This window comes from Peromyscus maniculatus, chromosome 4, assembly GCF_049852395.1.
Source record: "Peromyscus maniculatus bairdii isolate BWxNUB_F1_BW_parent chromosome 4, HU_Pman_BW_mat_3.1, whole genome shotgun sequence".
NCBI lineage: Eukaryota > Metazoa > Chordata > Mammalia > Rodentia > Cricetidae > Peromyscus > Peromyscus maniculatus.
This window is the reverse complement of record NC_134855.1, coordinates 30,713,347-30,727,535: the sequence shown is the minus strand read 5'-3', so window position 1 is coordinate 30,727,535 and position 14,189 is coordinate 30,713,347. Positions and strand designations below refer to the sequence as shown.

Here is a 14,189-nt window from a genome sequence, read left to right as displayed (position 1 = left end):
ATTATACTTGTGGATATCTCATCCAGGGTTACAACCAAATATTGTCATCTGTAATTGCATTGCATTTAAAAAAAACAAAACCTGCTTCTAACAGCTTGACAGTGATTTCTGGATTGTATCCCTTAGTCTCTCACACAGCCAAAACGGTGATATGCCTGTCCCTCCCAAGTAAGCATTCCAAAGGAATCCTGTGGCCCTCTGGGAAGATCAGATGGTGTAAAGGCAGAAACAGAAGAGTCAAAGCCTCCCAGCCCCTCTTAGTTCCTGGTCTCAATCATTTCGCACAAGTGGATATGGAACAAGGCTTCAAAAAATGGTAAATTAAGCCTGAACTTGACTCTCGGGTTGGCAGTTAGGTAAAATTCCATCACATTTGAATAGTTCTAAGCTAGCAATTTGTTACCCTTTATCCTTTAGCGGAATTGATGAACAGGTGGTTTGCAGAAGATCACCCAGTATATTTAGCTTCTGAAATTTGAGCAACTCAAGATCTGATTGGCTGCTCCTGCCACATGATAAGTTGGGAGCGCCGGCACCGGGGTGGCTTTTGCCTGGGCTTCTCAGGAGGGGAGAGCGGGGAGAGGATTTGCTGCTGGCCAGGGTTATTCGAATAGCTCGAAGGTAAGGCCTATTTATTGTCTTCTTCTGGATTGTTCTCCTGAGAGTAGGTTCCATGACTCCCCTTGAACTATTTTCCAAAGTTCTGAGTACCTAACTGGGGAAACCACAATGGGACGCGGTTAGGAAGACCCCATTAGTCGTCTCTGTCACGGAGCGTGGAGATTCAACTCAGTCCTGCCCTCGCCAGTTATTGTTGGACCAAGGTGGCTGTCTAACACCAATTTTCTTTTTCATTTTTGTCCTAAATATATTCCTATGAAGAAGGCTCTATGGTCAGTGTTCCTATATTTATCTCGCCCTGTAGAGCTTCCTTTGCCTCAGAAGGACCAGCAGTTTCGCTAGCTTAACAAAACCAGCCACCCAGGGTATTGGTTTACAGTGGAGCGTCCCTCGGAGCGGGACAGCTGCTCCCAGACATCACCCGGCTTATACGGCGCAGCCACTCTCTGGCACCAGGCCGAAAGGCCTTCAGCCTTTCCCCAGTTCCTGAATTAGAAATGTAGGCCAAAGACAGACAAGCAGACATGTACTTCAACCAGTGCTTTAATTTTTTTCGTGTTTTTCAGGCTTGAACACGAGCTACAGAAGGGAAAAAAAATACCCACGGAAACCGATGGTTTTCCGGAGAAAATAACCCCATTGCCTTGAGGTTTCTACTTTTATCTTAAAATTTATGGACAGATTTATTCTACATGTTCTAATAATATAAGTGATATTGCATATAGCATTCTAGATCAAGGCAGAATACTAAGTTAGCCTTTCTAGGATTTGGGGTTTCTGAGGCACAATTCCAGCTACTGAAAGCCACACTAATGCTCCTTTTGCTAAAAAAATTTTGCTTGAAAATATTTTCTCTCTAAATGTTTGGTCATTTAAATTCTATCTCTTGAGTCCAAACTGCTTCACTTCCCTTTAAAACTAGAGCTGGAGGACCCCTGTATGGGTGTATGGGTAGCATCGCTCAGCGTATCACTGAGGGAGCCAGGAGAGGGAAGCCATTTCTTTTGTAATCTGTTTAAATGCCCCTTAACCCACAAAAATATATAATCACTTTGACTGTCTTGATTTTAAAATTTTTTATGGTGTTATAATAAAATACTAATATATTTTTGTTTGTATGGAATATGGAAAGTCTGTAGGTACCACTACTACTCTGGAAAAATGGCGGATGATGAAGAATATGAGGAGGTGATAGAGGTAAGAAGAAAGCCCAGTTGGCAACAGAGTGCTTAGGTAGTGACAGCCGGAGCCAGTGGGGGAATCAGTCATTTGAAAAAACTCATCATCTGCTATAACTTCCCAAAGGGTCACCATCAAAGTGCGAGAAAGGTATATTTCATGTTCAGTTTCACAGTAAGTATGTGAGACCTGGAAGTGAAAGGGCATATCACTACTTCCCAGTTTTACTCTTTCTCAAATGCTCAAAAAAAAACCCCTCATAAACAAACAGCAACAAACAAACAAAACCAAGGTGTGGGTGCAGGTAGGTTTTGTTTTTAAAACTGATGGCTTTCCCACCTCCCAACCTCAATGATCAAAGGGCCCTGTGCATGCTTCCCATCATCCGTACGAAGAGAGAGGGAATGGGCAGCCTCTCCTTCTCCTTCAGTTAGTTGAATTGCATAGGGAGTGTGTGTTACACACAGGAACAGCCATCTGTGAGCTAGGCGTGCATGCATGTGAGTGTGTGTGTGTGTGTGTGTGTGTGTGTGTGTGTGTGTGTCCACGATCTAATAGACACATGTGTGGACTCATGAAGGTCACAGCAACAGCTGGAGCCACTCTGCCACCGACTCCATCATGTTTAAGCAAATAAACAAGACCAGCTTTTGAATCTTGACTGAGAACTAAGACCACAGCGGCTGTCTTGACAGTATCCGCCCAGATCAGTGATGGCTACCTGGCAGTTTTACAGAATTAATTGTGTGCCTCACATTAGTATCACATCATTGCAATCACAGTATTACTTTTCCTTATCAGCTCTTGCCTTTAGCTTTATGTTCTAGAGCAGAAACCCAAAGGCTTGCAGCTAATCCGTGGGAATACATTGCTATGAAACTGAAAATGCCTAGAAAGTTCCAATTAACCTAAATGGATAATAATCTGTGTTCATTTTTAATGACTGCTCCAAACAAAACTTCAGATGAATGTGCCAAAATTTACCCTTGCTAATCAGTCTTTATATAGGCAATGAAAAAATTTTATTCTAGAAATAAAATTACCTTTATTGCTGAAGCATATAAAAGCTAGAATGTATCTGACAGATGTAGTATTTAACCTCTCTGGCTTATATGCTGATGGCTACATCTTCTCATGGATAGCGCCATCACTAATGAACATTTTAATGTAAGTTCCTAAAAGTCAGAACTATCCCTATTAAACACACTATAAATTAAGTTATAATTATGGTTAATTTCTTTTCTATGGTAATAATAAAAGGAACACTTTCAAGCCTCCAGTTAAACTACCCCTGGCTTTTTCTAAGTGTTCGTGTGATCTTGGCCACTGTGCTCAGTGTTAGCCACTAGTCACAAAAATGGAAGGGGCTATTTTAGGCAGTCCATCCTTGCCATTTTGTTCCCATTACTGCTTCGGGTCTGACCAGCAGGGGCCTTTCAGGGAGAGTTGAACCCAAGTCTCTTTGGTCTCAGAAAAGATCACAAGAATGGGATGGTGACAAGTTCAAGAGAAGTGCCTTAAAAATCATATCCAGCCTCAAATGCACATCTCAGATACCTGAAATACAATTATACTGGCACCGTCTATACAGACTGAAATGTAGAAGGAGAAAGGAGCAATAACGCACAGCCTAATTAGCAGTATAACTCTAAAAAAATAAGATTTAGCATTCAAGTTAATGCCAAGCACTTGGACAGTGTTGCATTCTTTTGTGTGTGTGTGTGTGTTAGCTTATTTCCAAGATCGATTTCCCAATTGTGAGATCCAGTAAAGGTGAAACCACATTGCCTGCCAAAGCCGCTTCTCCTGGGATGCTAAGAAAATCTGAAATCAATGGGGATCATTCATTGTAGTTTAATATTTCTTTGCAGTCTACTCAGGCTCTGTGTGACCAGGGGAATGGCTCCGTTGGCCCTCAGTGTCAAACAATATTTCTTAAAGTGTCTAAATGGCCTTTGTCCTGTGCTGAAGTCACAGGGGTAAAAGAGCCCTCCTCTGTCCTGAGAGCGCATGTGGTGCCTTTTGCTATATGGAAAGATACATACACACAAAAGTTAAATTTTAAATGGAAACTAAGCGCAAGCTTAAGGGGCATTAAGTGAGCTTTATATAGTTACAAGCACCGTGAAGAGACTAGATGGCCCGTGGCAATGAGAGCGTACTGAGCCAAGGGCGAAAGGAAGTAGGGCACTGAGGAGAATTTTGCATCGGTGTACCGCTCCCTGCCCCCAAAACTTCGGTGTCGGCGTAAAAGAAGAGAAGCATAACATTCTATGCTTTTCTCCAACTGAGAAAAATGAGCCAAGAACTTCCTTTTTACCCCTCTCTTCTGTGTGCTGGCCTGCAGGAGCCACTCCCGCTGTGTGCCCAGCAGAAGAGCTGGGGCCGGATTCCACTCTCCTGAGGCATCGGAGACAAAATGTCAGCCAGTTCCTCTCTGTGTCTATTTATTGCTCGTGATGTCAGAGGACAACAGGAGAGTGGGTTTCAGATCCCGGCTGCAGGACCAGTAGCAAACTCACTCCCCTGCCGTCTCTGGGGAGCTGTGCCCTGTCCTCTTCCTTCCCAGACCTTCACCAACTGTCACCTTAGCACCCCGCCTCCCCCCTTCCCACAGATAGGCCTCCCCAGCGAAGCTAGCTGGCGAAATCACCTGGTGCTTCGGTGGAGGCAGGCAGGCAAGTGCCGAACTAGATGCAGGCTAGCCTTTGTCGAAAAGGGGCAGCCATCACTCCAGAGGACTCTAAGTAGTCCGAGGAAGATGGGAATGACTGAGACGTGACTGTTATTAAAATTTTCCTCACGCTATGCTTCCCTTTTGTCTTATAATTAGTAAACAGTGAATCCCATCATAGTTTCTCTTTGCACACAGAGCATCCTCGAGATGGTATTACTGGGTTCTTTTCTAAGTATTCTTAGAAATACTAAGATTCTCTCAAATACTGTGCTGGTTAGTTTTTGTCTACAAAGTAGAGCCGCCTGGAAAGAGGGAACCTCAACTGAGGAATTGCCTCCATGAGATTGTCTGGTAGGCAAGTCTGTGAGGATGTTTTCTTGATGAATGATTGATGGGCAAGGGCCTAGCCCACTGCGGGCAGAGCCAGCCCTGGGCAGGTGGTCCTGAGTTGTTAAAAAAAAAAAAAAAAGCAGTCTGAGAGATCCGGGGGAGCACACCAGTAAGTAGCGCTCCTCCATGGTTCGGCCCTCTGCTCCTGCTGGACTTCCTGCTCTGCCCTCCCCTGAAGATGGACTGTTATGGGACATGTCAGCCAAATGCACCCTTTGCTCCCTCGGTTGCTTTTAGTTATGGAGTTTATCCGGCAACAGAAAGCTAACCAGGACGGAAATTATAAGGGGCAAATGTTTCTTGCCCCAGGAAAATAGCTTCCAGTGCCAAGAGGTACCTCAGACCTTGCTGGACACCTTGCTGGACACTTTGCATCTTTTTCTTAGCTCTGACACGTCCACTGTAGCTTTCCTCCACCTTCCTAAGTGACAATAGGCCCAGAATGTGAACAGGCCCTCACTCCTTCCTCCCTGCAGATATTCCAATGCCAACTCAGCCTGGGAAGCCAGCTCACAGGTTCAGCGGAGGCAGGGGAAGGCTGGCTGCTGGCTGCTCTCCTAGTCACATTGACACTCCTGTGCTCTGTTTACAGTACTACACCGAGGAGACAGTTTACGAGGAGGTGCCGGGAGAGGTAAGACTCAGCCCACCCGCGCATGCTCTGATTCTCATCAGAGCCTCTTGACTCTCTCATACTCCTGGCGCTAGAAAGATGGAGAAAGCGAAACTCACCTAGGAAGCTAACTCGCCCGCCTGTGCCCAGAAGCTGGTGGTAAAAGAACAGACCCTGCACTTGACAGGATAATTCACTTTTTTTTTTATGGTCTGCTTATGCAAGCGGGCAAGGAATGGTTCCCTGGTGCACATTGTGGCATTTTTTTGTACAGATGGTATGAAGGAAGGTCGTAACAGTGGCTGCCTCAGGTGACTTCTGAGTGGCACAGTCTAGCCGTTTAATTGCATAGAATTATAGCTTGTAGGGTAAGGTCTCTGCCACCAGGGGTGCCGCTCCTGAGACATTGTCCCCAGTGACTTAATGACAAGCCACTTTAGGAATCCCAAGAGAAGGCATTTTTGTAACAGTTCCAGTTTTGGAATCCCCCAGCCCCACACTTTATTTTCTGTGTGGAGCTGTTTCTCCTTGAGCCTGACAAACACTGATAAAAGTGGCAGACTGTGAAGTTGGCTTAAAGAGCCCATGGCCGGATTAAAAACTGGCACTGGTGGTTTGATTGGGTTCTCATAGTCAGTCAGGCTTTAGTAATGGTAGGCAGAGTACCGTCAATTCCAGTGGGGCTTGTCAGGTCTACGGTTGTCTTAGTGGGTTTCTCTTCCCCACATTGATGCTAGAATTCTGCTTTTGGGACCGGAGGTCTTTGCCTTGAAGGACGAGATCTTACACAGTACATCAGAGCCTCTGCCTCTTGTTCTCTGTCCTTGTGGACCTACCATATTTCTAACCATGGACTACATCCAAACTTTGAATCTCAGTTTTTCCGTGATAGCCCGCTTTAGGAAACAATGGTCCCCGCCTACTGCATAGGCAAGACTGTTGAGAGGACAATCGTTCACTATGCTGTTACCACTGTTCTGGTCCCCAGTGTAAAGGGCAGTCTAGTGTGTGCTGTAAATGGCAGTAATGGACTAATTCAAAAGACTAATACTTACAATACTGATGTGATGAGGGTTTTCTTTTTTTTTTTTTTGTCTCATATTATACAAGATGACTAATGCCTATAGAAAATGCAGCTGGTCTTATTCACTTAAAAGAAAATCAAGAATTTAAGCTTTATTTTTAATAGTATTTTATTACTCAGTCTCATTTGCTTTTTCTTGATCTAGACAACTTGGAAAGATTCTTATTGTTTTGTTTTACTTTATAATGGTGCTGGTGGTTGGACATAGAGCCTTGTACATGCTAAGCAAGTGCTCTACCACTGAGCTACAGTGTGGCATCACTTAAGAAGACACGATTAAGACTATTTTACTTATGATTTTGTTTATACTCCATTGAGGTATTTGACTAGCTCTCTGAAAATACAGTTTACAGATTATGTCACAATCATTATCCAGGCTGATGTGTGTTACATGCCGTCATATGGATATATATGATATATATATATATATATATATATATATATATATATATATATATCTTCATGCTTTGGCTGGCTTTGTAAATGGAAAAGGAACATCAGGAAGGTCGATGTGACTGAAGTTACAACAGTGTTCACCGAAGTCATGGTATTAGTGTTAACTTCATAACCACTTTTCATTTTCAGACAATTACAGAAGTCTATGAAACTACGACGACAAGGACATCTGACTATGGCCAATCAGAAACTTCCACACCAGCGCTGGTACAGCCACAACCAGCAAAACCGATGGAGCGGAAGAAGGTCATCCGGAAGAAGGTGGACTCTTCCAAATTCATGACCCCCTACATTGAACACAGTCAGAAAATGCAGGATCTTTTCAGCCCAGTAAGTACTGAGCGCCACCTCTTGTGCTGGTTAGATGATGGAGAAGTTACTGATCTTAGCCAGCTCTGAGATGCTGGCTAATTTTGTTTCTCAGTCTTGTAGGAACACAAATATTTTGTAGAAATGTGTCTTTTGTGTGTGACTGTGGAATTTTTGAGTAATTCATCTATGCCATCGCAGCATTGGGATAAACCTTTGTTGTTACTGAAAGATATGCATAAGTCTGATTATAAAACACTGTTGCATAGCCAATCCAGAGCAATAAAAACACGATCATGAATATTTTATTTCCTCATTTATTTACTGAAAGTCTGTTCATAGAAGCTAAGTCACATGGTTAAACTGTGCCTGAGGGGAGCAACCTCTTAGAGTAGCCAGCACTATAAAAGATTACTAAGTGGTGTCGAGTGAAGGACTTGTAATTCAGAAAACCAAGCTCAGGCTAAACTCCTTTGAAACTGAGGAACAGAGCATTTGAGGTTAGCCCAGAGCCAGGGCTTTAAGCATTGCTACACAATAGAATCTCCCACAATATTATAACCGACTAGTGCTTGGGGCCTTCTTGTTTAACCGGTTCAAGGCTCGGGCCTGTGCAAAAGAGGCTTTTAAAGCTGCACAGATGTTCTCACACAGACCCCAGACAGAGAATGATTGAAGAGTCAATGCTCTCTGCTTCTTACAGTCCCACGATAGTGGGACCGACGGTGACTGCCAGAAAGCCACATCTATTTCAGTAGATCTGATTTGTTGATTTCCACGATGGGCCAAAGTCTCTCCAGGTAGCTTGATTGCATGTGTTTCAGAGGCTTGAAGAGATGAATTGTTATAGTTCGGGGTGTGGGGGGGAGGCATTGCATTATTCAGGATCAAAACTGTTGTCTGAAGCTTCCATGTTGGTTGACATCCAAAGTTTCAATTTTGATCATGTTAACTCCTGGAGGTTATGGAGTAAATTTCTAACTTGGATCCTTGAATGATCTAACATGTAGGATTCTAAACAGGACTTCCTTGCCTCCTTTTCACTGCAGTGTTCAAAATAAAGGCAAAAGTATCTCTTTAATTTATTGCCATATAATCTCATTAATTCAGCCACTATGAACCTAGAATTTCTGATATTCTGAGTGGAATGTTGGCACCCCTCCTCCTCCTGTTAGCCAGTGGTTAGTGTCTGAATCAGCAGTTTAATTTAGATTGTTGACTACTCACGAATATTCTTTGAGGCCTTGATAGTTATAAGTGATGCATACTGTTACCAAAGCAAGGATCCGTTGGGGAGCTGGCAGAAGTAATAAATTTGCATGTCATTATAAAATATTCCATAATTCAGCTTTCCATTAATTCAGCTGGCATCACAGCTGTGTAACCACTGCAGCTCAGCTGCAGCTTCTGAACTGAGTATTTTTGCATTGTATTAGCAATTACATCTTTTCAGAATCAACTCATCTTCTGGAATAATTGATATTTCGGGCTTTTGTATATGTGTGCAACCAAAAAAAAAAAAATCAAGAGAATTATTTTAGGGCATATCCCAGACAATTGTCTGTAACAAGTCTCCAGGATCCTAGCATGTTTAGGAGGAACAATTAACGAATCTATTTTAGTTTTTGCTGAGAGGGTATGTGATAGAATGAAAGCTGTCGCAGCTGATAATTGTTATTACTTGGAGGATTTAAAGAAAAATCAGATGGGGATGTATGTGTTGCCTGAACTTTCTGCTGCTGTCTGGTCACGTTCCAGAATAATATCTGGTATTCTTTTCAGAATAAATACAAAGAGAACTATGAGAAAGCAAAGGGACAGCCATATGCCATCACAAGTGATACTCCAGAACTTCGCAGAATCAAGAAAGTACAGGATCAACTCAGTGAGGTGGGCTTCATTCTAAAGTAAAGGAGGGAGGTACTATGAAACTATGACCAACTCTGGGGTCCTGGGGCTCTAAATGCACGGGGAATAAAGAGTCACATTACTCTGAGCAAGTCCAGACATCTAGAGAGGGCATTAGCCATGAACCCTGTTTGCTGCAAATGAACCCAGAAAAAAGCTTGGCTTAGCAATCAAAGAGGAGACTTTTTTCTGACTATTTTCCGACTCGTGGTGGTCCTCCACATGGAGTACAGTGAGGCTGAGAAGCCTCAGGCTGGAAATTCAGCCAGCGGAGCAGGCAAGCAGTAGTGCAGATGCTCTGCGGATCTTCCTAGCTAAAAGGCTTTGTGATACTGACATACAGCCATTGGGCTATAACAGGCTTAGATAAGTGTCCAGGCTTCTCATGAACTTCAGGCATGTGCTGTTTCTTCAGGTTAAGTATCGAATGGATGGAGATGTTGCCAAAACTATCTGTCACGTGGATGAAAAAGCAAAAGATATTGAACATGCAAAGAAAGTGTCGCAGCAAGTCAGCAAGGTACAGCCATGTTATGGGTGGCACCGGGATATTCTAGAGCATGTGCCCACCCTTAGAGGTGGACTAACGGCCACGAGCCTGCTCACAGAGGCCTGAAGTGGCCTGTAGATGGCTAGGGGTGGAATGAAGATTTCTTGACTTGCCTAAAGAAGCATTTGCCACTCTAATGGTGCCGGGGGAGGGGGGTAGAGGAGGAGGCTGCCACAAAGAGTGCAGTCTTGATGTCTTGTTTATTTTTTTAAGAAATTTAGAAAGCATAATTTTTATGAAAAATTTCCAAATTTCAAACGTGGGCAGCTAATTAATAGAGTTCTAGAATATCATGTGAGACAAAAGAAAATTGAATTAATTGGCTGATTGCAACCTTTGAAAGAAATCGATTGAAAATCAGAATCAAAGTATTTTTCAAATTTAGGTTTTTGGTGGTTTTGTTTGTTTGTTTTGTTGTTTTTGTTTGTTTGTTGTGAAGGCTTCCTAATGCTAAGAAGGTGTCCTAGGATGTTGGCATGGTCAGCATTTTCCTGGTAACCCTTCAGCAGCCTTTGTATGAGGCCACACGAAGCTTCTGTCCCATCTACCCTCCAAGTCCTCCTGCCTGGGGTGACGCATCAAGCCACAGTTCATCTGTTTTCTCTGTAGGTTTTATACAAGCAGAACTGGGAAGACACCAAGGATAAGTACCTGCTTCCCCCTGACGCCCCTGAACTTGTCCAAGCCATTAAGAACACAGCCATGTTCAGTAAGGTGAGTCCAGCACTTCCCAATGTCCCACCATACACTTAGAGCCGTATCTGCTGAACACTTGGAAACTCGGAACAGTTTCTTGGTGTTTTGGGGAATGTAGCTGTGGAATTGTACAGGGCTAGGACTTGACCAGGAGGCCCCTTGGATCCTGTTGAGGATCATTCTTGGGCAGAAGGGCCGGAAGTCCCTGGAGAACAACCTGAGCAACCCGTGGATGGGAGCATAACATGGAGAGAATTAGACACACGAGAGAATGGAGGAGGACATTGACGAAGCTGTATATTTTTTTAAATGTCAGTTATGCTTTGGACACCCCCAGCTGTCACTCTAATCAGAAGTTTGTTTTATGACAGAAATTGGGGAAAATACAAAACTAACATGGATTGGATGGAAAGGGGGAGGTTGTCTATGAATTTCACTGACAATGGCTTATACCTTGCCCTTGGTGCCTCGTGTCATCAAAAAAGCTCAAATTATGTACTTACTATGAATATCGCTTGTTTTCTCACTGTGTTTTTTCTCTTTTCTGATTTAGAAACTGTACACTGAAGACTGGGAAGCAGACAAAGGGTTGTTTTATCCCTACAATGACAGTCCGGAACTGAGGAGGGTCGCCCAGGCCCAGAAAGCACTTAGTGATGTAAGTGGAATATACTTGATATCGTCTGGATGTGGGGTCAGGAAAGCCTGGAGCAGGTCGTTTGGTCCTTAAAAATGATCCAATATTATTACGGAGACTACATCCAGAGCCAAAATTTATTGTATGTGCTTATATTAGCTATAGCTTACACTTTGTATTAGACAGCATTTAGCCCGATCCCTTCCTCCTTTGTATAAGGAACCTAAGTTTGCGTCAGTAATGGCAGAGTCTAGACTTAAATTCCAAAACTGATGTTCTTCCCACCAAACCATGTATCATTTTCCTCCTTGGCTCTAGTGCTAAAGTTGTGTTGTGGTGATGGAGTGGCATTTTTTAAAAACAGCCATTGGAATCACATCCCTCCCTTTGCAAATTCACTAATCAAATGTTATTTAGCTTAAACGTATGTATCATGAAAAAAGAAAAAGACTTGAAATAACAGGGAAAACATTTGGACCAAGATATTCAATGGATAAAGTAGAGATTGAGGGTATGAGAGCCTCATGGTTGTGTGATAAGGATGGAACTTAATGTTTAAAAGTCATCCTAATAAATGTGATAGCTGAAGACAAGAACTGAGGGAGAGGGAAGAGTGTGTGGTCAAGGGCAGAGTCCTGGAGGACACTCAGCTGAAAGGAGCCAGCACAGATGAGGGAACAGAGAAGCTGAAATGGAATCTGGAAATGCCATGTCATGTTGGCCGAGGGAGAGGTGTCCAAGAAGACACACCTCCCTCTACCCATAAACAAGGAGTAAGAATTGTCTCCATACCACTTAAAGTTGGCTATGCCTTTAAGATATCACAATAATAAACACAAGGAAACTTACAACAAAGAAGAAAAATCTCCACTCTTAACTCCGCAAAGCTTGGCAGTTAGGGAAGAGCTTTTATTTTTGCTTCTGACCAAGTATACACGAGTATCACGTTACTACTGTGGCTATTAATACTATTGTTAGCAACATGAGCTTTTACAGTCAGTAGTTCAGAGACCAGGACAAGCTGCTGTCCACAGAACACGCCACGGTGTGGGCACATAGCCTTTGAGCCAGGGGCTTCTGTTAGAATCACCCGTTCTCTCTGTACCTTATTTCTGCATCTCTCCAAATACTATTTACCATGTTTTCCTGTTATTGAAATACAGACAAACAGTTTGCAGAGACTAACAATGTCTTTAAACTGATCTGGAGTGCAGAATTCTAACTAGACAGAACTCTGAGCATGGTTCCTAAAAAACAAGGACTTGGTGATCTGATTTCTCAGAAACTTTTTGACGGATTGTCATACTAATAAGCATTTCTCCTGTTTGAGTGCCACTTTCTCCCTAAGGACTTTCCCTAAGTCATGGAAAATTCCACTTGCCCTTTACCTAAAATAAAGATTTTATGCACTCAAATTAAGCAGGGGAATTCATATACATTATATGCTTTTTTTAAAAAAGTCTTTCATATCCCAGTTAATTTGTTCATTTTCATGAAAGCTTTCGTTACACACACTAGATCAATATTATTACAGACATACTTAGACCTGGTTAAGTATGACATGACTGTGGTCTTGAAATGAGCCGGTTCCTTTTTACTATAAAGAAGAACACTGTCCTGTTGAAGGAAAGGTATTTTGTGATAGAAGAGTTGGGAAGATGACCCCCCTGTCCAGACTTCTGCTGGAGTCAGTCACCGACCCCCTCCCCTAGTTAGAAGATTCAGGAAGGCAGGAAAGAGGGGTGAAGGGGGGTCCATGATTCATGCATACCAGACTTCTTTTAAGATGGTGGAAGCTCTTACAGGCTGGAAGGAAGGAGGTGATAAAGGGGGAGAGATTGAAGCTGGGACACAGAGCAGGGACAAGGAGTGGAGCTTGGCTCGAAAGGTAAATGTGGGAGCGCCGGAGAGCTCAGGAACCGTGCCCTGTGAGTGCTGCTGCCCCCTGGAGCCAGAGCAGAAGGACAGATACACTTTAAGTGGAAATTCCCCTCTTTTCTCTACAAAAGAGAAAATCAGAGTAGGGTAGAGTTGACTGAGGACTTACAGGAGTGTTGGAGTTGAGACCTGCTTCCGGGAACCGGGACACATCATAGGATGTTCAAGTTTCACTGAAAACAAAGTGGCCAATTGGACATCAAAAAGTCATAGAGTGTTAGACACACAGCCCCAGGCAGGTTACAGTTCACAGAGCAGAAAACTGGGTAGATGACCTACAGAGTTCCAGCTAGGTGTTTGGGCTTGAAGACTTCCTCCCATGAACCTCGTTCATATGTCCTTCTTAACTCCACTGACAAGGTCAACATTGTCCCATCAGTGAGTGTGTGTGATCTTCCTCTGAGTCATTCAGCACCCCAGGCAAAGGAATAAAATAATATGAAGTTAAGTTGGTCCAGAAGTAGAGCTTGTTAAGTAGATATGAGGGAAAGACAAGGTTGAGAGTTGAGGATGTTAGAGAAAGGAAAACTTGACATTAGCAAGGATGGTGTGAAGACAGATGCAAAGAAACATGTCTAGGACCAAGAGGCAGGGCACACAAACCAAAGACAGTCGTGGATAGACAGTGCAGGACTATTAAAGACTGGGAAAGAAAACACCGCCATTGTTAAGAGTGCCGACAAATGAATGGAACATGAAATATGCTTTTTTTTCCCAAATGCTTATGGACATTCCTGCCTTTTATTCTTATCAGATTGCCTACAAAAAAGGACTCACTGAACAGCAGACTCAGTTCACATCTTTGCCTGATCCTCCAGATGTAGAATTTGCCAAGAAAGTAACCAACCAAGTGAGCAAGGTACGTACGCAGAGGAAACTACTCTGGTTTTGTTTTTTTGTGTTTTTTTCAGCCATTTGGGAGAGAAACTGATGGTGAACTTGAAAAAGAAACTCAAACACTAGCAGTATTTTTGCATATGCCCCCCCCTAAAAAAAACCCTTTTATACCAAAAACAGCTCATGTACCAACAGCATAAATGATGTCAGTGGTCAGGCAACTTGATGACTCAATGAGTTTTAAATGTCACAGTCACCTCTTGATAAGAGAGCTTATGGCTTAGTGCCACTTGA

The 14,189-nt window shown here is 43.0% G+C and overlaps 1 protein-coding gene across 28 annotated transcripts in view; it reads left to right on the top strand.

Annotated features, from left to right (window-relative positions):
* The first annotated feature begins 513 nt into the window (after positions 1-513).
* Positions 514-14,189, top strand: part of Neb (nebulin) — a 195,811-nt gene continuing 182,135 nt past the window's right edge. For all 28 annotated transcript variants that reach the window (XM_076569469.1, XM_076569465.1, XM_006974275.4 and 25 more), the window contains exons 1-10: positions 514-621; positions 1,188-1,270; positions 1,754-1,818; positions 5,460-5,501; positions 7,150-7,350; positions 9,112-9,219; positions 9,653-9,757; positions 10,397-10,501; positions 11,037-11,141; positions 13,813-13,917. In XM_076569469.1, coding sequence (XP_076425584.1) covers positions 1,783-1,818; positions 5,460-5,501; positions 7,150-7,350; positions 9,112-9,219; positions 9,653-9,757; positions 10,397-10,501; positions 11,037-11,141; positions 13,813-13,917 — 807 coding nt within the window. In that variant the 5' untranslated portion in view covers positions 514-621; positions 1,188-1,270; positions 1,754-1,782. The remainder of the gene's footprint in view (positions 622-1,187; positions 1,271-1,753; positions 1,819-5,459; positions 5,502-7,149; positions 7,351-9,111; positions 9,220-9,652; positions 9,758-10,396; positions 10,502-11,036; positions 11,142-13,812; positions 13,918-14,189) is intronic.